General features: G+C 41.3%; 1 protein-coding gene across 1 annotated transcript in view; it reads right to left on the minus strand.

The window, feature by feature from the left end:
- KLHL2 (kelch like family member 2) overlaps nucleotides 1–20209 on the minus strand; it is a 116281-nt gene extending 96072 nt beyond the window's left edge. The window contains exons 1-2 of the mRNA XM_023228517.2: nucleotides 19851–20209; nucleotides 7368–7493 (exon numbers count right to left, since the gene is read on the minus strand). Of these exons, the coding sequence (XP_023084285.1) occupies nucleotides 7368–7493; nucleotides 19851–19876 (152 nt within the window). The 5' untranslated portion in view covers nucleotides 19877–20209. The remainder of the gene's footprint in view (nucleotides 1–7367; nucleotides 7494–19850) is intronic.
- Nucleotides 20210–22302: the final 2093 nt, after the last annotated feature.

Below are 22302 nucleotides of genomic sequence, written 5' to 3' on the forward strand. Positions count from 1 at the left end.
ACTGACAAAGTCTACCATCTGCCCTGAGAATATAAAAGCATTCTGCAATTCTATGAATTCTATGGGTTCACATACAATTAGGGTGGGAAAAGTCAGCGGTGTCAGTGGTGTTTTCAGGAAGGAACTATGCAAGAGTTTTACCTGCATGTATTATTTCATTTAGTGCCCACCACAATGTTATAAAGTATTATTTTTATCCCCAAATTTATAGCTGGGGAAACCAAGGTTAAAGTCCTCCAACTAGTGGCAGTGCCAGGATTCAAAACCACAGGTTGACTCCAGAGCCTCTTGACACTACACAAAACCTAAAGCTATACGGTTTTAAGATCTGTTAAAGTTTGAATAAAACAAGAAAGAGAAACAATAAATTATAAATAATAATTTACTTTTTGACATACTATATACTGAAATTACTTTTAAGTTCTATATATAGCTAATAAAAGCTCCAATTTTAGTGTTAGCACTACCTCTACAGAATATTTTTAAAAATCAGAGTTTGCTCATTCATTCAACAAAGTACTGCAAGACCATCTCTGCCCTTAAGAAGACCAGCAGAAAAAACTGGCAACGCAAAAATTATAGGATAAAGTGGAAAGCACCGTAATAAAGATGTTATGGAAAGGTGGGTGGTGGTGCATTTAAATCAGACTAGGGGTCAGAAAGGGCTTGCTGCAGCTATTGGCCTTAAGCTGAGATCTAAAAACAAGTAAGAGTCAGCTGGATCAAGAATGAGCACAAGAATCCCAAAGAGAACACGATGTACTACTGCATGGAGACCTGAAGCAGCAAACAGAATGTGGAACTGTGGGCCAAGAAGAGTGGGGAGAGAGAAGGGTGGGAGCGAAGAAACTCTGGTGGGAGGTAAGCAGGGTCAGCAGAGCATGCATGATCTCTCTAGAACAAAGCAATCCAGGTTTCTCTTTTGTGACCTGGGGATTTGAACACAAGATGAGTCAAGTGCATAAGTGCATCTTTATGCCTATTTTCCTTCTGTCAGTAATCCCTCCTAGTGCTTTAGTTTCAAGATGGAACACAAGTGGAATTACACTTGAACACCTCAAAAATCACATAACTAATTACATTTGGCTTCAATTACAATTATTCATTGATCCAAACCTTCTAACGTAAAACCTGCTGGCTGTCACTCACATTACTGACTTGGCCTTACTGACTTCTCAGTTGATGTAAGTTAACTAATAAGGTTAAAACACTGCTAAAATATTATGCAGCCACATCCTGGGTTAGGTCCCAGAGCCACTTTACAAATTAAGGACATGCTTAGTTTTAGTATTCAATTTTTTATCTGTCTTCAGTAATAACATATTTTAAAACAGCATTAGAGATGAGAGAGCTAACAAACTGTTACTAGTTTGTGTCACTGAGTATATAATGAGTGTATATCAGTGTGTGTATATTGAGTCTGGCCCTTACCTCTTTCCAAATTTGCATGCTTACAAGAGGCTGAATGACTTTTGAGTGAGAGAGATACGAATGAAAAGTCTGGCACTAAAAATAAGAAAAACTTCTTTTAGCAGCCCATATGCAAAGTCTTCCATGGTGAATTTCTAAGTTTATGTTCCTATTACTTGAAATCTAATGAGGGAATAAACTGTAGGAAAAGAAGGCCTTCAAAATAATGGAATAAATAAAGTTGTTATTTAGCAAAATTTGCATTTATTCATTCATTCATCAAGGACTGTTTGAGCTTACCAAAATAAACAAGATTAACAGCCATGACAGTATGAAGTTTACAGTCACGTGAGGGAGACAGACAAGGAAATAAGTGATTATAAAGTGAACCCATAACTATTAAGATGGGACAAGTGTGGGATATTTGGAAACACACAGGTGAGGCTAGGCCCAACCTTACAGGAAAGCTTCAGAATGAAGTGGCTTCTAAGCTCAAATCTAAAGGGAAAAGAAAGGAGTTAGATAGGCTTAATGTAAAACTCAAATAGCACAGAATAAAGAAAGGCACCCCATCTCCTAAATACAATTATATCATGAAAATTGGTCCTTCTCAGGAAAAAAAAAAAAAAAAAAACTGCTTTGAAAAGGCATGAAACATGCCCGAGCATAGTAAGGAATCCTTGGGTTTTCTGATAAAAAATGAATGAATTCCTGGCCGGGCGCGGTGGCTCAAGCCTGTAATCCCAGCACTTTGGGAGGCCGAGACGGGCGGATCACGAGGTCAGGAGATCGAGACCATCCTGGCTAACACGGTGAAACCCCGTCTCTACTAAAAAATACAAAAAATTAGCCGGGCGAGGTGGCGGGCGCCTGTAGTCCCAGCTCCTCGGGAGGCTGAGGCAGGAGAATGGCGTAAACCCGGGAGGCGGAGCTCGCAGTGAGCTGAGATCCGGCTACTGCACCCCAGCCTGGGCGACAGAGCGAGACTCCGTCTCAAAAAAAAAAAAAAAAAAAAAAAATGAATTCCTAAGACTGAGAAAAATCTGTCACTGCTTTTAAAATGCACAGTGTCTATCTTCTTAAAAGTAAAATATGCCTCACAACAAGGTGACTATAGTCAATAACAATTTAATGATACATTTAAAAATAACTAAGAGAGTATAACCGGATTGTTTATAACACCAATGATAAATGCTTGAGGTCATGGACACCCCATTTACTTTAATGTGATTATTATACATTGTACATCTGTACCAAAATATCTTAGGTATCCCTGAAGAAAAAGGGAGGCTCACTTTTTAAGTTCGCTGTTTAATTCACTTGCCATCTAAGTAACAAAGTATGAATTCATACAAGAGCCACAATAACAATTTCACCAAAATTCAACAGCCACAAATCAAGTTTTTTATGGATGCACAACAGACAATCTAATCCTAGTTAGTAATATAAGTCCCATGATGCCTAAAATCCTGGAGGAAAAACACAATAACCACTCCTTTAAGAGGGCACGTCGGGCTATTTTGCTTAAATATCTTCTGGAATGTTAAGAACTGCCGTTATGAATGAACAACTCAATATTTATGGGTTATGCAGGATATAAAGGTGAACATTTGAATCGCTTCATATGATTCATCCTTACCGAACACTTTCAACACCTAAATATTAAGGATCAAACTTACATTCCTTGTAAATAAAGCTAATAGGCTGTGCCCCCACCACTAATACTCATTGAAATTATTAAAGCTCAAGTACAGTCTTATCCTATAGCCTAAAAAAACAGTAGTTTTTCTTTTTCTTTTTTTTAATTTTAAAGACAAAATGCCACCTTTCGACAGTTGCTCTTTGGTCATCTCCAAAAGCTAGCCATCTAATTTTGTCAATAAAACTTATCTGGGCCAGCCTGGCCAACACGGCAAAATCCTATCTCTACTAAAAATAAAAAAAATTAGCTGGTGTGGTGGCACACACCTGTAATCCCAGCTACTCAGGAGGCTGAGGTGGGACAATCACTTGAACCCAGGAGTCAGAGGTTGCAACAAGCTGAGATCGCGCCACTGCATTCCAGCCTGGGTGGCAAAGTGAGATTGTCTTGAAAAAAAGAAAAAGAAAAAAACTTACCTGGGGTACAGTCTGCTTCTCTGTCCCCTCTATAGGCCTAATACAGTGTGTTGCACATTATAAGCACTCTGTGAAGATCTACTGGGTTTTGAAAACGTTGGTGTTTTGAAAAATTTCCCCCATCCACACTTGGGAAACTTAGAGTTAAGAGCTGAATTTCCCACCAGAGATGCATTGCTGACCTAAAAGCCATCCTTTCACAACTCCAACATCATTAATCTTAGCATGATGCTCCGTTTCTCAGAAGCCTTCACTGAATCCCACTGCCCAGAGGATTAAGTCCAAATTCATCATACTAGTTAAGCCTGCCACAATTCTGCCCTTCTCTTGCTTCCTAACCTTTTCTGCACAGACTCCCCAGGATGAACCCTTGATTCACTTTATCCAACAGATGATGTTTATTCCCTCCCTGGCTTGTGCAATTAATCATACCAGGAAAAACCTTCCCACCGCATCCCCTCAGTGAATCCTGCTGCACTCCCAACAAGCCCAACTGAAGCCCACCTCTGTGGACTATGTGAATTTTCCTCATAAGAATCCTTTTGGGCACCCACGATTTGCACACTTTTTCACTGCCTCATCCTCCTCTCTGTATGTGTCCGGCAGCTCTGTAGACACTCAAAGGGCATGGGCTAAGTCAGATACTGTTTTTGGATCCCACATAGCCTTTCAGGCATATTAGCTGATTAGGTGCTCACCAATGCTTGTTGAATACACTATTTACATGTGACTGCAGGGTTTTTAACCCAAATAATTTCAAGATATTCAAGCTCTTACCAGGCTGGGATATAAAGCTAGGTCTCTGAGCCTCCTGTCTAAAAACAATTAGTTTAAGAAAACAATAAAATGTCATGTACTTTTTCTATCAAACAATTTTAATTCTGTAACTTAAACCTTACAGAACTCCTGTCTTCTTACCCCCATTCCCACAACCACACCTTACATCAGCCATAATGGAAAGTGACTTTTACTCCTAAAATTTTGCTTCCATCAGCCGAAGGTTCACATTAACATTCTTTGGCATACAGCTGTTGCTCTACCACTTTGAGGTTAGAGCCCAAGAGCAGAGTGGTGAAAACAAGGAAGTTCTCCCTTCCCAGAAGTCAGGAAACCACTCTCAGCTACCCTTTCTGGGCAACAGGAAGTTGACACAAGGACAGGAAATAATTAATGATTTTCAGCTGTACAAAGAATAGGCCCCTTCAGAGATTTTTTTTAAAGAATTACTCAAAATGGCTATAAGATTTAAGAATGGAAGAGAATGACATTTTTAAAAAGGTCTGATGAACCCCAACAACAGTCCATTTTCAAAAATACTGTTGGTTGGCGCTTTCATCGAAACAATCCAGGTTATAGACCTGGCAGCCAACACTCTAGCTATTCAAAGGTCACTCTTTGTTCTGAAAATCAGCATTGACTACCAGCCCAGTGACATACTAGCTGCTAAAAGGGTGCCACACGAAGAACAAGAAGGTACTATCTGACAGTTATACGGTTTACATCCAAAAAGGGGCAAACCAGATGAAGGAAGACTGGAGCTTATAAATAATCCTAGGGCCAGGCAAGGATACCACAGGGCTTGCAGGTAAGCAGGAAAAACATCTCTAGGCTGAGAACGTCAGAGCAGCACTGAACCTTAGACACCATCCTGTCCATTCCTCTCATTTTATAGTCAGGCTCAAACAAGTAAAACAATTGGCTCGAGGCCAGAGTTTGTCCCAAAACTCAGGTCATTCACCCCAAGAGAAGGAGCACTTGGTGTAACCTTCCCCGCCGTTTAGTGAGTCATGCCCAGGTCAACAGAGACCCACTCACATTAACACCAGCAGAATGCCAAGGCTACCCGTGCCCCACCCATAGGAGTGGGGAAAAAGAACATTTGAATAGTCTATTAAAAGTCAATCTTTTTAGACTTCTCAAAGAGAAAAAAGAGCCATTAAAGATCCATCTTAAAACAACCAGACTATTTTTCTTACTTTTCTTGCAGTTCCACTTAGTAACCAATGCATTTTACATTCTAATAACTACTGTCAAAACAGGATTAAAAATCCGAAACAGCACCCTCAGACTTGTTGGATTATCCCAGCTATATATTCTCGCAAAGAATAAGTGAAAACCCACATTTTGAAAATGTTGTCAAAGCAGTACTAGAAAACAAATCAAATGATCCAATATTCAGTTTAACTTCCTCTTATCTCTCTCGAATCCATTCTCTACCCAGCAGCCAGTGTGTTCAAAATATAAATCTCATCAGGTCACATTGCTGCTTAACACTCTCCACGGGCTTCCTCTCAAGGCAACTCTTGATTAAGACCAAAATTTCAGGACCTCAGTCCAATGGCCCCTCCTACCAACTCAGCTGCCTCTCCTGTGTGATTCCACCAGCATGTGCACTGCAGCAACACTGTCAGTTCCTCCAGTGAGGCCAGCTCCTTCCTACCCTAAGATGTGGCACAGCATTCCCCATGCCTGGAACACTGTTCTCTCTCTCCTCACTCCCATCCTGACTTCATCCCCTGATCTTCTTTTCCTTCTAGATATCAGCGTAATTATTCCTGTCTTCTTAAGAAAGCCTTTCCTGACCACTGTTACCCACCTTTCTGGCACCAGCAGCCCTCCTTTGCAGCACATACTGTCATTACAGTAAATTATTTTTGTGATTCTTTGATGAATGCCTGCTTCGTGCAGTCACCTATGGGCCCATGAGGGTGACAACCGTATTTGTTCTTGCTCACCATTGTACCTACAGTACCTAGCAGATAAATATTTATTGAATCACTAATTGAAGAAGGAAGAAACAAAGAAATGATGGACCTAAAATGGAGAGTTTTTAGGAGACATAGAAAGATTAAGGGAAGGTTTAATCCTTTCTTAAGACAGGCTTTCAGCATTTCAGATAGATACATGCAGAGTACTTTCACAAAGGGAATGGTGGGGAAAAAGCAGATCTTTCATAAAGTGCTAATAAAACCCAAGACTCTTAATACATACATTAGTCTTTTAATTAAAAAAAAAAGCTACTCATTTTTCAATCACCTTTTAATACTACTTAAAAGTTCCAGCGATCCTTAGTACACTTGAGATCCTTAGTACCTCAGCAACAGGCAGGTCACTGTCCCCTAAAACTACCACCACTCCCACAAAAAAAATGGTTACATTTTTCTCTATCTAAAAGTTTATTTCCATATTCTTTGCCACGGTAAGTTAGAAGCCCTAGACCAGCACTGTCCAATATAAATATAATGCAAGTCACAATTTTATAGTAATCACACTAAAAAAGTAAACAGAAAGAGAAATTAATTTCAATAATATATTCTCTTATTTTTAACTTTTAAAAAAGAAAATAGGGACATGGTCTCACTGTGTTGACCAGGCTGGTCTCAAACTGCTGGCCTCAAGTGATCCTCCTGCCTCGGCCTCTCAAAGTGCTGGGATTATAGGCATGAGTCACCCTACCTGACCTACTATATTCTTTTTAACTCAAAATATCTAGTATATTATCATTTCTACATGGAATTAATATATTTAAAAGTATTAATAAAATATTTGCATTTCTTTTTTTTTGCATTTAGAAATCCCCCGTGTATTTTTCACCTCCAAACTATCGCATCAGACTAGCTGGATGGTTAAGCGGTTACCACACAACAGAGGAGCCCCACACCATCCACACTTCTGATCAATTATTTGCTCTCTTCCTTTAAAAAAACTTGCAGAAAAAGCTTTTAATGTTCCATGTGCCAGACAAAGCAACAATAGAAGGTTGATTATACACTCACTACAAACAACTGAAAAATAAAGGGACGAAACCAATGGTTGCATGTACATTAGTATAATGATACCTTCTTAATTCGTTCATGACTTTGAAAGCTTTCTTCATATGCCAAGGATTCACTGTCACTGGGCAGTGTTTTTCGGTATTATCATCTTTTGAATCGAGAGGCTTCTGATGACCCTGCTTTGTGCATCTGTACACAAAAGAAAAGAACAAAACAGAAAAAGGTCTTATTAAAGATCACTTGGTTCAGCTTATCAAACTACAAGAGATACAATGAATGCCTCTTTCCCTACTTATTTACAGGAAGTCTCATGGACAGAATGTCCCAATGTAAGGTTAAGACAATCGAGAACAGTTTCTTTTTTTTTTTTTTTTTTGAGACAGAGTCTCGCTCTGTCGCCCAGGCTGGAGTGCAGTGGCCGGATCTCAGCTCACTGCAAGCTCCGCCTCCCGGGTTCACGCCATTCTCCTGCCTCAGCCTCCTGAGTAGCTGGGACTACAGGCACTCGCCACCACGCCCGGCTAATTTTTTGTATTTTTAGTAGAGACAGGGTTTCACTGTGTTAGCCAGGATGGTCTCGATCTCCTGACCTCATGATCCGCCCATCTTGGCCTCCCAAAGTGCTGGGATTACAGGCTTGAGCCACCGCGCCCGGATGAGAACAGTTTCTGATAGACATTATGGTTTCAATTAAAAAGTGGGTAATTACTTCCCTGGTGTCAAAGTTCTGTCAAAGATCAACACAGAATATTCAGTAAAAGTGGCTTAGCAGATATCTCCAAATAAAACTGTTGAGAAATGATCTTCTCCATTGGAAATTAACTTGCTTTTACAAACTTCTGTAGTCATATGTTATTAACAAACCAAGACAGAGCAGGATTATATTTTACACAAACTTCAGAAACTTAGAATCTGATTTAAATTTTGCTCTCTACCTGCCAGGATATATTTACCCCATATATTTTGGACCTATACTAATAAGAGATTAATCAAGATTAATCATGTTAGCTAATAGTTATTGAGTATTTACCATATGGCACCGCTGTGCTGAGTAGTTTACTTTCATTATTTAGTTAATCCTCACAACTCTCTGAGCAAATTACTATTATTATCCCCATTTAACAGATGAAGAGAATAGTGTGAGTAACGTGGTAAATGGTAGGGCTGGGTAAAAGTATGGCCAGTCTGATTCTCCATCTTGTTCTTTTCACTAATATTTCAATACCATTTCCTACCCTGGACAGTGAATATGTAAATTTACATTTTTTAAGTACACAAGGCTATACTAGCATTGCTACATGAATTATTCTTTCAAGACTTAGGACCCAAAAATTAACCCAAAAAATCAGGGTCCAATGAGGAGGGGGGCAGAGAATTAACTGCAAATTAATGAACACAAGAGAACTTTTTGAAGTGATGGTCATAAAACTTTATAAATTTAGTAAAAATCATTGGATTGCACAATTATAATGGGTGGATTTATGGTATGTAAATTATACCTCAATAAAGCTATTACATAAAAAATCAGGGCACCAATTTTTTAATCAGGCTTAAAAATGAAGTCTAAAAATATCATACTTGTATATATATCAAGGAACAAGCAAACATCATTATTAATTGCTGCACTTCTCTTCCTTTCCTGACCCATTTTTAAAAGGATGATTCATTTTTAAACATTATTGTTCATTAATTCATTCAGCAATTTTTTTTTTTAGTGCCAACCATGTACCAATCACTATTCTTAAGGCACTTGGAATACATCAGTGAATAAAACAAAGATCCCTGTCCTCATAGAGCTTGGAGTCTGGTGGGGGGAAGCAGAAGACAACACAAGTCAGGGAAGCAACTGGCATGTTAGGAAATGGTGTTATGGAAATAGAAAAAGCAGGGCAGGGTGAAGAGAGTGAGAAATGTGGGGATGGTGGAGGGGTGTAATCTGCAGTAAACAGGGTGCTCAGGGAAGGCCTAGTTGAGAACTGAGATTTGAACAAAAGACTAGGGGGGTGGAAACGTCCAGATGGAAGTAGTAACTACAGCAAAAGCCAATATGTACCTGGTCTGTTCCAGGAACTGTGACCCATGCAGCCTGAGCAAAAGGCTGGGGCTGAGCAGGAGAGGGGAGTGCAGATCACAAAGGGCCTTTTAGGATATCCTAAGGCCTTTCCCTTTGAGTGAAATGAGGAGACACTGCAAAAGAGTGACACAATCCGACTTATGTTTTTCAAAGACCACTTGGGCTGCTGGTTGAGAACAGTCAACAAGGGTCAAAGATTAAAAGGAGGCAACTATTTAGCAGGATATTACAGTAATTCAGTAAGAGATGACAGTGGCTTAGGGAGGACAGTAGCAGTGGAGGTGATGAAAACTGGCTGAGTTCTGGATACTTTGAAGATACAGCCAACAAGATCTGTTTAAATAACCCTATGACATGTCGAAGAAAGTCAGAATGACTCCAAGTCTTTTGGCCTGAACAAGAGAAAGGACTGAGTTTCTGTTCATTAAGTTGGGAAAGGCTGCAGGTAGAAACTGTTTGAGATAGGAAGATCAAGAGCTGTTCTTACACAAACTGGTTTTAAAATATCAGACATCCAAGTGAAGGCATCAAATTATCAGATAAATATTGGAGTCTAGAGTTGGAGAGAAAAGTTTAGCTGGAGGCAGAAATGTGGAAATCACTGGTTACATGGATGGTACATTAAGCCATGAAACAAGTACTCAACATTAAGATAACCTCTAAAATTAACCAAACCCCAAGCCCCAGAATCAGCACTAATTGAAGCACCCGCCTCTCTGAGGGCTTGCCTACTACAGGTGCCCGTCAGTTCTACTTCCTCACTGCTTGACACTTTTTAAGAGGCCTAACAAATGAATTAACGCAAGGCTCTACCTCCACAGGGAAAGCCCACAGCTGGAGTGGGAGAATAAGAAGGTTCCGCTCTACTCCCTACGGCCTCTTGAAGGTGTGTGTGTAGGGAATTAGTTACACCCAGTCTAAGAAAGGAAAAGCACTGGTAAGTCTAGAACCCAAAAAGATGGCAGAACATTCATGTCTGGAGGGAGAGGACTAGGGAAACACTTTATAGTATAAGACAGATATTCTCATTCTACCTATCAAGGAAATTGTAGGAAACCAGAGAAAGGGGAAACTGCATAGATACATGCAACCCATGCAAACTTTCTAACCATGTAACATTGAATGTCCATATACGATAGCAAGGCAATACTTACTCTACATCTACTTCTAGTTTAATAATTTAGAAGGTGCAACAAAGGGAGAATGTTATACTGAGGATTAGCAAAACTATCATAAAAGAATTTTTAGAGTTTGAAAGCGGAAGCAAAAGCAACTCTGCCCCAAAAAGAATGTCATTATTTAAGAGTCAAGAGTGTTTATATTTGCTTAAGAACTTAGGAATTAAAACTCCCTGCATTGGAGAATTCACTTTAAGACAGCCGCCATACAACAGTCAATGCCCATATTGGTGCTCTCTTAAACCTATTTTCAGCTCCTCCTTTCTCTGATGTACTACAGAAACTCTGCAAAGAAGACTTTATTCAAAGGCTTAAAGGAATAAGTAAGAAAAAACACTGAATTTTGTTAAGTGTTCTCTGTACTGAGAGTCACTTGTAAATACATCACCCCTTTCTGCAAACTTCCATTTTCAAAACTAATGCCCTTTCCATAAATTTCCATTCCCTGTGTGGCTTTAAGTTAGATGGCTTCTCATTTAGAAGCAGAACAGAAAATGAAGCACAATGTCTAAAACTACAGATGTGAGAAATATATATATACTAGGAACAACGAGTTAAATGAGGGTAGAGGTTTACCCTTTAGGTTGTACCACATTAAATCAAGAATTACACTTTTGCCCTGCTTCCCTTCTGAAGCAAAGTGCTAGCCTTTTCCAGAAAAGCTTCTCATTCTGAGAAATGTCTTCCTTAAAATATCTGAAGATATTTTTCCAAGTTCCTTTCACCTTTAACTCTTTCCCCAACTCTGAGACTCCTCAAGTAGTCTGGCAATTATCCAATAGCCTATTGTTATCAACACATACTCTAAAATAGCTGAGGTTTCCCAGGGTTTGGATCCCAGTGTACCACTTGCTAAGTTTTTTCATAGATATCCTAAAGCCTTCCTTCAGTGACTGATTTCTGCAAATTCCTAGCTGTGGATACGGGTGGCTTCTCAGATGAGATGACTTTCTGACTCTGCCTAAGAATACACTATTGATGATAACTGAATTCTCAGAGAGGAAGAAAATAAAGACTCTAACAGGGCTGTCTCCCTCAAATACTCAAGATTTCCAAACCAGGCAAAGGTTTAAACCTACTGTAACAATTCTGAGAACACCACAGAAATGAAGTAAAACTTCTTTAGATATGTATTATTGGCTTTGGAACAACAGTTTTCAGCAGAGTGAAAGAGAAAGATCAGAATTACCCAAGCAATTTTTTCAAGCCACAAATAACCACCCCTTCTCACATGAAAAGTCACACAAGTCCTTTTTAGAATTAGCTATACGTACATGATGGCATCTCCAGGGGTACAGGGTAAAGCCAGCAATGCGTGATTTTTAAAAATAATCATAACAACACAAGTCACGTTAATATGTCCTGCCACTAACTTACCTCCCACCTCAGAATCATCCCAGATTAAAAACAAATTCTTTCGAAAATATGTTGCATTTTTAGGAAAAAAAAAAAATGCAACTATTCACGTGAATAATGCAGCTGTGAAGTTTAACAGGGGATCTAAGACATTTTGACATTTAGGACATAAATACTTGGCCCTTGGGTGGCCACCATCACTGTTCTCCCCTTTGCCTGTTCACCTCAAAAGCTGCAAGACTCCCCTGCTTGCAATGAGTCACCCACAATTACTCACGAATTTCTGCCAAGTTCACGTCAGCAGCTGTTGTTTTCAAAGTCAACATCCATACCGTACTGTTTTGACGTTTCTCCATTACTTTATAATATTTCTTCTATTTCTCTGCTGTCTTCCCAACTAAACTTGCATTCAGAAGCAGGCATCTTGCTAGCATTGCTCTCATACACAAATCCAGGATATCAGAAGTAGAGAGTCAACCATAACTAATATTTTAACTAAAATTTGTTATGTCATTCTACAGTTTCTCAACAAAACACTCTCACGTCCTTCAAACAAATAGCCACTATATTGCGAGGCTGTGAAGGTAGAGGACTTTCTCAATTGGAAACACGTTTGGGTCTACAGTAGGGTTGTGATTTCAATTTTTGCAGTTAGCTAAGGCAAAGAGACACACTGTAAATTTTCTTCATATGTCTGGAATTTAAACTTTCATTAGGTATGGAAACAGCAGACTAATCTACAAACATATGTTCATATTACCAAATAAATATAGCTTTTTAAAAATGTTAACATTTGCCTTATAGACATGTAAGAACTTGGATTAGGTCTTCAGTATGTAGACCCTTAGAAGTGAATATGAGGTATCCTGTGAGATTAAAAACTTTGATTTCTTTTTTCTTTTTATTACTCACTTCTCCAAGAAAAAAAAAAAAATCTGATCTTGCATCAAGTTATAGAATGCCTTTCAGACAATATCACAATGCCACTGAATACTTTAAATATATATAGTTAAAAATTATTTTTCCGATTTTCCAGAGCTGAAAAGGAAACATCTAGAAAAGCTTGAATTGCCAAATTTACTAAAATATATTAGCAGTTAAAAAGCAGAGCCCTGAACTCACTGAAGGGCAGAGGGAGGTATTAAAGAGTACCCTTTTTCTCCCTTGTGTGGCTGTATGTTAAGTGTGTAGGGAAGCATTGGCAGGAGGAGGAGGTTGGGACGTCTGAGGTGGAGAGGCTGATGGAAGTTGGAGTATAATTGCTCTCTGATAGTAGAACAATAGAGCTGTAAAAAGCTCTGCTTCAGTTCAACTCAGCTTTCTCTCCCTCTTTCCCTCCCACCTACATGACAAACAGAACACAATCAGGCACTTTTTGTCCCTGACAGTGACTATTACCAGGAAAAGGACCAGGGTAAAAGCATGTCTTATACAAGATCAATCTCCTAAGGAATATTTTATAAACAACTAACAAAGCATTGTCAGAGTGGGATATTTGTGAGGTGCTACAATAGGGAAAAGGAGGTCGATGATCCATTTCAAACATCTCCATTTCTTTTATCACTTATATTTCTGACTTTTCTTTTGCCCCTCTTCCTAGTATTGCCATCACTTGGTTGGCAGGGGGCGGCAATATGACTCGGCAATTCAGTTGACTGGGATACATTTTGTAGCACTTGAATGAAAAGGTACTAGATGAGGACCAGAATCAGAAAAGAAGCCCTAAATTGTGGTTCTGTCTATGCCAAATACTAACCAAGAGACCCTGGATTAGTCACTTAGCCTCTGTGGGCTTCAGACTACTTATAAAATTTATTTCACAAATATGTCTGATGTGAAATGTAATATGAAAGTCAAAGATAATAATACCTCACCTACTTATCTCAGGGAGCTGTATAGGCACTAGGCACTACATGAATGTAAGCAAAGTTTAGAAGAAAATTGTTGAGTTGAGTTCAGGAGCTAAGCTGAATATGCAGATATATTTTTATGGATCTTACTGGCCTTCATTTTTAATTGCAACATTAAACTCAAAGTTAATAGCAATATTCAAAATGACCAAAGCTAATGAGTTAAGTATGTGTTTAAGTGCTGCCTAGATGCCCACTGCATGCCTTGTACTAAGAAGAGTAAGAAACATTAGGAAGCCTGAATTGAGATCTTCCTCCATTTACCATCTAAATGGGAAGGTACATGGGAAACCACCAAAGAATGGCACAAGTCAGCACACAGGTGCAGCGACAAACACTATAGGAATGCAACGATGAGCTGGAATGAGCTGGAGCGAAGAGGAAAGACTTTGTGAAGGAGATCGGGCTCCAATGGGGCCCTGGAGGAACTTCAAGTTGTTATAATAGGGGACGGAAGAAGAGAAGCATAGGAAAAGGCTAGAGAATCCTGGCTTGTGGACAAGGGAGAGTTTTAAAAGCACATGATGATCTTGGATATATAGGATAAGATAAAATGATGGAGGGCTATGATTGCCTGAGTCTCTGGTTTTGATAAGTCAAGTCGCTTCACATGACTCTAAGATGTTGGAGGGTCAAAACAGTATGGGGACTGAAGGATAAGGAGAGAATACAGAGAGCTCAACAGGAGACCAGTGAAAAACTTCAGTTATCAAGTGATGAAATCCATTCATCAGAATAGTAGCAGCCAGAACGGACACTTGAAATCAAGACTACAGTTCCTGGAGACTAATAAGATATGGAGGATAAAGAAAGAGAGAGAAATCAAAGACTATTCCAATGTTTTGGTTATCAGGGACCAGAAGAATGGTTATCCCATTAAATAAGTGAAAATGTTATCAAATGAAGTCAGTTTCTGACCGAACATCAGTTTTGGATATCTTGGGTTTAGAGGTATAAGCTAAGAGCAGAGATGTGAGAAGTTCAAAATTCCACACCAAAGCACAGACCTAGAGCCCAGACTTAATTAAGATATAGATGGAGCTAGAACTCAGAGATTAACAGTCGATTGAAAAGAACTGGCCAAGGCCTGGAAATACTGCCCACAAACAGTGATAGAAGAGAAGCCATGCAAGACAGAAAAAAGTGATTCAACAGAGAGATTAGAATCCCCGTTTTTCTAATACTGATAAGCTTGAGAAAGTAACTTAAACTCTACTTCTTCATCTGATAAATAAGACACGTACCACTATAAGGTTGTTGACAAGATTAAGCGAGATTAAGAGATAAAGTACGCAAATCACATTTAGCAACCTAAAAACCAGAGAAGGAAAACCAGAAAAAGAGCTATCATAAAAAGCAGGGGCTTGTTTTTCAAGGTAAAATCAGAGAATGGAACTGGTCAAAGGAATATTTTAGCAAATGCCAACAGTCCGAAATGTAAGAAAGTACAGTGCATAACACAAAAAGTATACTGACCCCCTCACTGCAGCAATTATCTCAGGGGAAGAATTAAAGAATGCCTTTGCGCTTGCTATTCTCTCTACCAGGAATGCTATTCCCCCTCTGGATTGTGCTAAAATATCACCTCGCCAAAGACACCCTGACCCTATCTGAACTATTATTATTATTCTCTACCCTTTTGTCCTGCTTCATTTTTATTTATTGTACTTACTACTAACTATATTACGTATTTGTTTGCTATTAGTTTCAATCATAGGAAAAGGAACTTTGTTTTCTGAGATAGCCCCAAAATCTGGCCATAGTAGGCACTCAATAAATATAAATTAAAAACTCAGACTGCCTCATCATAAAGAGTAAATGCATTTGGATTTGGTAGAACACTACAGAAATGCAACTTAAAGTGAATTTCCTTCTCTGGATCACCTTGAAAAAACCTTCTGCCTGATCTTAAGAAAGATGTTCAATGGTCTTCATAAGCACTACTAATGTAAATCCGTAACAGCCATAGATGAGTAAACTTACAGTCACCTTTGGAAAAGCACATTTACTAATATTTACTGAACGCCTACCATGTACATCAGAAACAAAAGGTTTGGGGCATTCTGTGGGGAGTAGGTGGAGTGATTTTCCAGCATCAGAAATTTTTTAAACTACCACATAAATGCTACCTATTTCCAGAATTCACTTCTTAAGTTCCCAAATACACCTCAAAGTTGTCCCTATATGTAACACTTCCTTCAACACACATTGATCCACATGTCTTCTTTCACCATTACCTTGTTTGTGGGCCATTACTACTCCTAAATATTTTAAACGTCTTTGCCTATCACTGGGGAGATTCACCTATGAAATGATGACAGATGCCTAATGTACATTTAATTAAACAAAAATAAGAATACACTCCAATGCACTATAACAGACAAACAAATGAATACTGGGTAACGCATAGCAAGGTTCCAAATTCATAGCAACTGAATCTTAGAAAGAACGTTAAAGGTCATTTGGTCCAGTGGACTGCAAATGTCAGGCTTCAATGAACTTTTCACTGATCCATGTCAAAATGAGGACAAGGTAATAAGTTTTCATAAGGCTAAATGTTTTAAATTTAAAGACAATCCTTTAGTCAGATTATATCCTTCCTTATATTTGAGGAAGGATATTAAAATGTTTTTTCTTTCATAAAAAGATGGTGATAGTTGATCATTGTTTTATAAATAATTCTTTTACTTAGCAAAACAAAAAACTTAGGAATTGTTAGACTGCATTGTTTTTTTCTTTTTTAAATTGTACAGGTCAGTGAAATTCAAAAATGCGAGAACCTCTGCTCTAATCCAACCAATCATCTACTGCCTAAATGCCTTAGAATATGGTCAACAAGTTGTTTATCTGCCTATACATGAACACCTCTGATGACAAGTCTCTAGTAATGTGGAACCATCGACTGAAAAAAGATATGGTTCTATTTGAGGGATGTTTGCTTAGTTTTGTGAAGGAAAAGCAAAAACATCAAGGCTTATAGAGAGTAAGCCGACTTGTGACAACGGAGCCAGTAAAAAAACAAGTGCTAAGAAAACTGATCAGTAAGAGAAGATCAGAGGGATGCACTCAGGCCTATACCTCACAGTCTTCCTTCAACTTATTATGAAAATCCTTTACGCAAATAACTATAAAAGCCAGACTGTAAAATACATTCCTAAGGTCAGGGCTGGTCAATTTACATTTCCTTTTGCACATCTCAGTTTACCATCTGAAATTCTTTTACTAATCTACACCTAAACTGCATCTCTCAATTTACTACCTGAAATTCCTTTACTAATCCACATTTTATTTTTCAGTTACACACCTTTCAGGTTTGATCAGAAGCAAATGTAACACAGTCTCAATATCACCCAGACCCCAAAATGAAACTGAATCTAAACGCCACATATACTCAAGTATGCAAAAAACAATAAGCAGAAATATATAGTCCAACAATTTTTAATTATATGAGAATTTAAAGGATGAGAAGTTGGAGGCAAGGAAGAGAAAAAGCACAAGAGATCAAAAGCTAATTTCAAGGAGTCCATCCTGAAGGAAACAGGAATGGTGGGTACAGATGCCTGACATCCCTCCAAGACAATGTGCCAACGGGCCAATGGAGAACAAGGTGCAATCTAAGAACAATGTAAATCTGAATGTTAAGAGAAACACAAGCAAAAGCACCACGCACAGTGCTAGGCAGAGACACGCATTCAAACATTTGCAGATTGAACGCATTAATAAACAGACACTTACACAAAGAGAATCTGGGGCCGTGCTTCCAATCACACCATCCAAGGCACTTTAAGTCCAGGTCAAACATCTTTCTTTCCTTTAAAGCTCAGGCTAAAAATCTAACTTTATGAAAAGCTGAGTCTTCCTAATAGTTTCCACTGGCCTCTGTCCTAGCCCAGCTCTGGCAGTGAGGCCTGGTAAAGTTCCTTCCTAAAGACACTGCCTGCAAGTCTCAAATCCAGCACAAGGGATCCATGGTGGAAGGATATTAATGGGAGTGGAGGCAAACAGGCCAAGGGGTGGCAAGGAAAAAAACTATTTCTGATCCAAAGAATGGCAAATAACACCATAATGAGTTCTTGAATTAGGTTTAATGCTGGATAGAACGAAATGAAAATAAAAACCTACTTGTATTTATAATTAAATAGACAGAAACAAAGAAAAAGTCTCACCAACTTTAGCCACCCATGATTGAAAGAAGTTTTAACAATTCTTTCATCCAGGCTGGCATTCCAGGTTTCCCACTATATCTCAGCCTCTCACTGTTTCAGCACTATTAATGGAATCTCAATGCCAAAAAATGGTGCTGGTCATCAAAATGATGATTAGCTGATCTACCCTAGAGTCAGTTTATCAATGTCTGAATGCATACATCAATTTCATTTTTTATTATTTCAATTTAAATCATCTGTGTCTCTATTCCCTCCCTCCAGAGCCTACTTTTCCACACCCTTCTTTTCACCTGCATTCTAAGATTCCCTTATTCTTTCCTTTAGTTCCCTCTGTTCCAAAAGTAAAAAGCAACTGCAGGAACTTATATAGAAGGCAGGTTTACTACAGAGAACATACCTACATGTTACATATTATATACCATGTGCTGTCTAAATACAGCTAGCATATCCTGCCTTAAGTGCTTCTGAGCCTGGGGAGACCCCCGTGTGCTCATGCTGCTGATGTAAACCATCCACCATCATATTTCCTACGAGTTCAGGTGCCTTCCTCCAGCCTGCTGAAGAACATGACCAAATCTCACAGCCCTCAAAGCCACAGCTATCGAGAGGTGACTAAGCCCCTGCTTCTGTCAGCCTAGGAAGGCCAATTCAAGAGTCTTATCGTCTACCCCCTAGATTTCCACGACCTGTTCCACTCAAGCTAAAAATTCCGAAACGCACTTTTAGAAACTGTCGTTTCAGAATCCTATTAGCTCTCCTTAAAGGGTTGAACATCAAAAAATTATTCAACCCGAGCCAAGTATCCTTATTTTGGCTGGAATTCTGCCAAATAACCACAAGAGGCTGGTGCGGTACAATTGGTATGGAGTGAAGCTTGCCAAATCTAACCGGAGAACGACAAGCCTCCATGAATAAGCTCTCATGAAAAGGTACACCATTCTTCAGGATGAGGTTTGTCTGCGATTTGAAAAGTCAGATTCAAAGGACTCTTGTTCCTAAGAGAAGAGGGAACCAAAATTGAAATTTTCGAAACTCCTGGGTATTTACAGTTCACTTTTACCAAGATGTTTTTAAAACTAAAAACTAAAATTTTTTTTTAAAAAAACCTTTTTCTGAATAATGCAATAATGTCTTCTACATAATGTTTCAGCTATTATTTCTAGAAAGTAATTCTGTTGCCAGTGATCTTGAATGTACTTGGGTACCAAAGAAAAAAGACACCTGTGCCTGGCAAGTCGATACGCTACTAATTAGCCCGAGGTACGAAGGAAACAGAAGATGCTCTGATTTCTGGATAAAACGTTCTGCAGTGCCAGGTAAAAGAGGTCACATGCCCTGAGCGACCGCCGCTCACTTAGAGTGATGCAAAAGCTCCTCGGATATTAATTTTGTTAGAAATTCGGGGAATCAAGCAACCTAGAATCAATTCATTTAGACAGCGGGCGACTGGTACTTTCCAGTTTCCTTTTTTCAACGGACTCAGTGCATCCTAGCTTGATCTCTTATAAAGGGGTAGGCAAGCTGGGCACCAGGTGCCCATGCATTTCAGGAAGGTACACACAGGATCGGCAGGGTCACCCATGCACAGCCCCACCCCGAATCTTCTATTTGCCCGAGATGGGGAAGACCCTTCCCCAGAAATCCTGGGCAGCGTTTTAAGTCACCGCCTGGCCAGGCTGAGTTTCCGTCCGCGTCCGCTCCGGACTGCGGGCACCGCGCCTCGTCACGCCCCGCATCTCCCACCTCCCGCCGGCCCCGGCGGCTCCAGGCGGCCGTCCCCAGAGCTGCGCCCGCGGCCAGCTACACGCGCCGCAGCGGCGCGCTTATCCGCAGCGGCGCAGCCCGCCAGCCCGCTCACTCACGCGGGAGGCAGCGGCGGCGTCTCCATTGTGGCTCCTCTCGGGCTTCAGAAAGCAGGCACCGACCGCCGCCGCCAGCACCATTCCAGCCGCGGACGCCGGCACTGCCCGCCCGCCGAGCCGCGTTCCATCCGCCCCGGAGGGGGCGCCGCGCTCTCCTCACCGCGCGCCACCACCTGCGGCGGCGGCCCCCGCGGCCATGGCCGGCTCGGCCAGGCGCGCTCCGTCTACTGCGCGGCTCCCGCGCTCGCCCGAGTGCGGGGCGGCGGCGGCGGCTGGACCGGCGGGCGCGCGGGCTCAGCCACTTCCGGGTTTGGCCCCGGCCGGCGCCGACGCTGTGACGGGACTGCGATGCGGCCTCCCGCGGCTGCCGAGGACCCCTCCCTCGGCGCCTCCCCTTCCTCCTGCTGCTGCCGCTGCTGCTGCTGTTTCTGCTGTTTCTGGAGGCGGGCGGGCGCCAGCCGGGAGCGGGGCGGGCGTGCCCAGACGCTGGCCCGCAGGCCGGGACGCGGGCGGCGGCCGCCCACAGCGGGTCTGTGGATCTCCGGGACGGGGGCGCTGGAAAATGGGAGTGGAGGGGGTTCTCCGTGCAGAAAAAGGGCGGCCGAACGCACGGCGTTCGGATAATGCCCGGTATCCACTTACTGCTCTGCTTCGCGGGCGTGTACACGTTATTCTTTTCATTTGAGCCTATACCCAGGGAGATGGGAAGGGTAGGCATAACCAACCAGTGCCCTTACAAATGGTGGAACTGAGTCAAGAAGAAATGATTTGTCTGTCCAGTGTCCCAAGCAAGAAGCTGTCCCTCAGTATGCTATCCATTCCTTGGACAAGTGAAGTGAGCATCTGCTAGGCAAGGTTTTAGTGCTGGGGACGTGACAGCAAAACACAGCAAGTCTCTGTGCTTGTGGAGCTGTCCATCTAGACGGGATGACAGAAACAGTAAGTGATACTTACCATGAAGAACATAAATGAGGATGAGGAGAGGGAAAGAGATTTTATAAGGAGTGGTCAGGGAAGGACTCTCAAAAGGCATGAGTTAAACAGAGATGGAATAACAGGGACTTTGAATAATGCAAAGAATGCCCAGGGCAGAGGGAAGAGCAGCGTGGAGACTGCTAAGCAAGATCCTGCCTGCCTTGTTGAGGAATGGGAAGGAGAACAATGCAGCTGGTGGTTCTCCAAGTATGCCCGCTGGAAGCAGTAGCACCCGCGAACTTGTTAGAGATGCGAATTTTCCAGTTCCACTTTAGACCTACTGAACCAGAAACTCTGGGGGTGGGGCCCAGCAGCGTGCGCTTTAACAAGCTCTCCAGATGATGCTTGCTGGGGCCGCGAGGGTGGGAGACCCTCTAATGAAGCAGAGTGAGGTCAGGAGGACAGCGGCGGCAATGGGTGTGGCGTGGAGTAATGACAGATCACCCAGGCCTTGTAGGCCATGATAAAGGACTTGGCTTTTACTGAGATGAGAAGCAATTAGAAAGTGGTGAGTAGCTTGATCTGATCATTAAAAGGATGACTTTTCTGGGATTTGTTTGAAAATATCCCACAAAAAGACGGACAGAGGCTGGGTGCGGTGGCTCACGCCTGTAATCCCAGCACTTTGGGAGGCCCAGGCGGGCGGATCACCTGAGGTCGGGAGTTCAAGACCAGCCTGTCCAACATGGAGAAACCCCGTCTCTACTAAAAATACAAAAAATTAGCCGGGCATGGTGGTGGACGCCTGTAATTCCAGCTACTCGGGAGGCTGAGGCAGGAGAATCGCTTGAACCCGGGAGGCGGAGGTTGCGGTGAGCCGAGATCCTGCCATTGCATTCCAGCCTGAGCAGCAAGAGCGAAACTCCATCTCAAAAAAAAAAAAAAAGGACAGAGAAGTGAACAGATGGAAGATTTGCAAAACGTTAATTTTTGAGGCTAAGTGATGGGTGCATAGGGGTGGGTGGTCATCATTTATGTGTGTCTATGTGTATGTTTTAAAAGTTAATAATGGGCCGGGCGTGGTGGCTCACGCCTGTAATCCCAGCACTTTTTGGGAGACCAAGGCGGGCGGATCATCTGAGGTCAGGAGTTCAAGACCAACCTGTCCAACATGGCGAAATCCCGTCTCTACTAAAAATAGCCGGGCGTGGTGGTGGGCGCCTGTAATCCCAGCTACTCGGGAGGCTGAGGCAGGAGAATCACTTGAACCCAGGAGGCGGAGGTTGCAGTGAGCCAAGATCGCGCCACTGCACTCCAGCCTGGGCAACAGAGCGAGACTCTGTCTCAAAATTCGTAAATAAACAGAAGTTCATAATACAAAGTTTTTGTGTGTGTGTGTTTTGTTTTTTGGTTTTTTTTTTTAAGATGACTGATTGCTATATGGGTAACATGCATAGCGAGGCAAGAGAGCAAGCAAGGAGATTAACCTGGTTGGGATGAGAAGTAGGGATGGCTTGGATTAGAGTCCGAGTGATTG

The sequence above is a fragment of the Piliocolobus tephrosceles genome, chromosome 3 (assembly GCF_002776525.5).
Source record: "Piliocolobus tephrosceles isolate RC106 chromosome 3, ASM277652v3, whole genome shotgun sequence".
Classification (NCBI taxonomy): Eukaryota; Metazoa; Chordata; class Mammalia; order Primates; family Cercopithecidae; genus Piliocolobus; species Piliocolobus tephrosceles.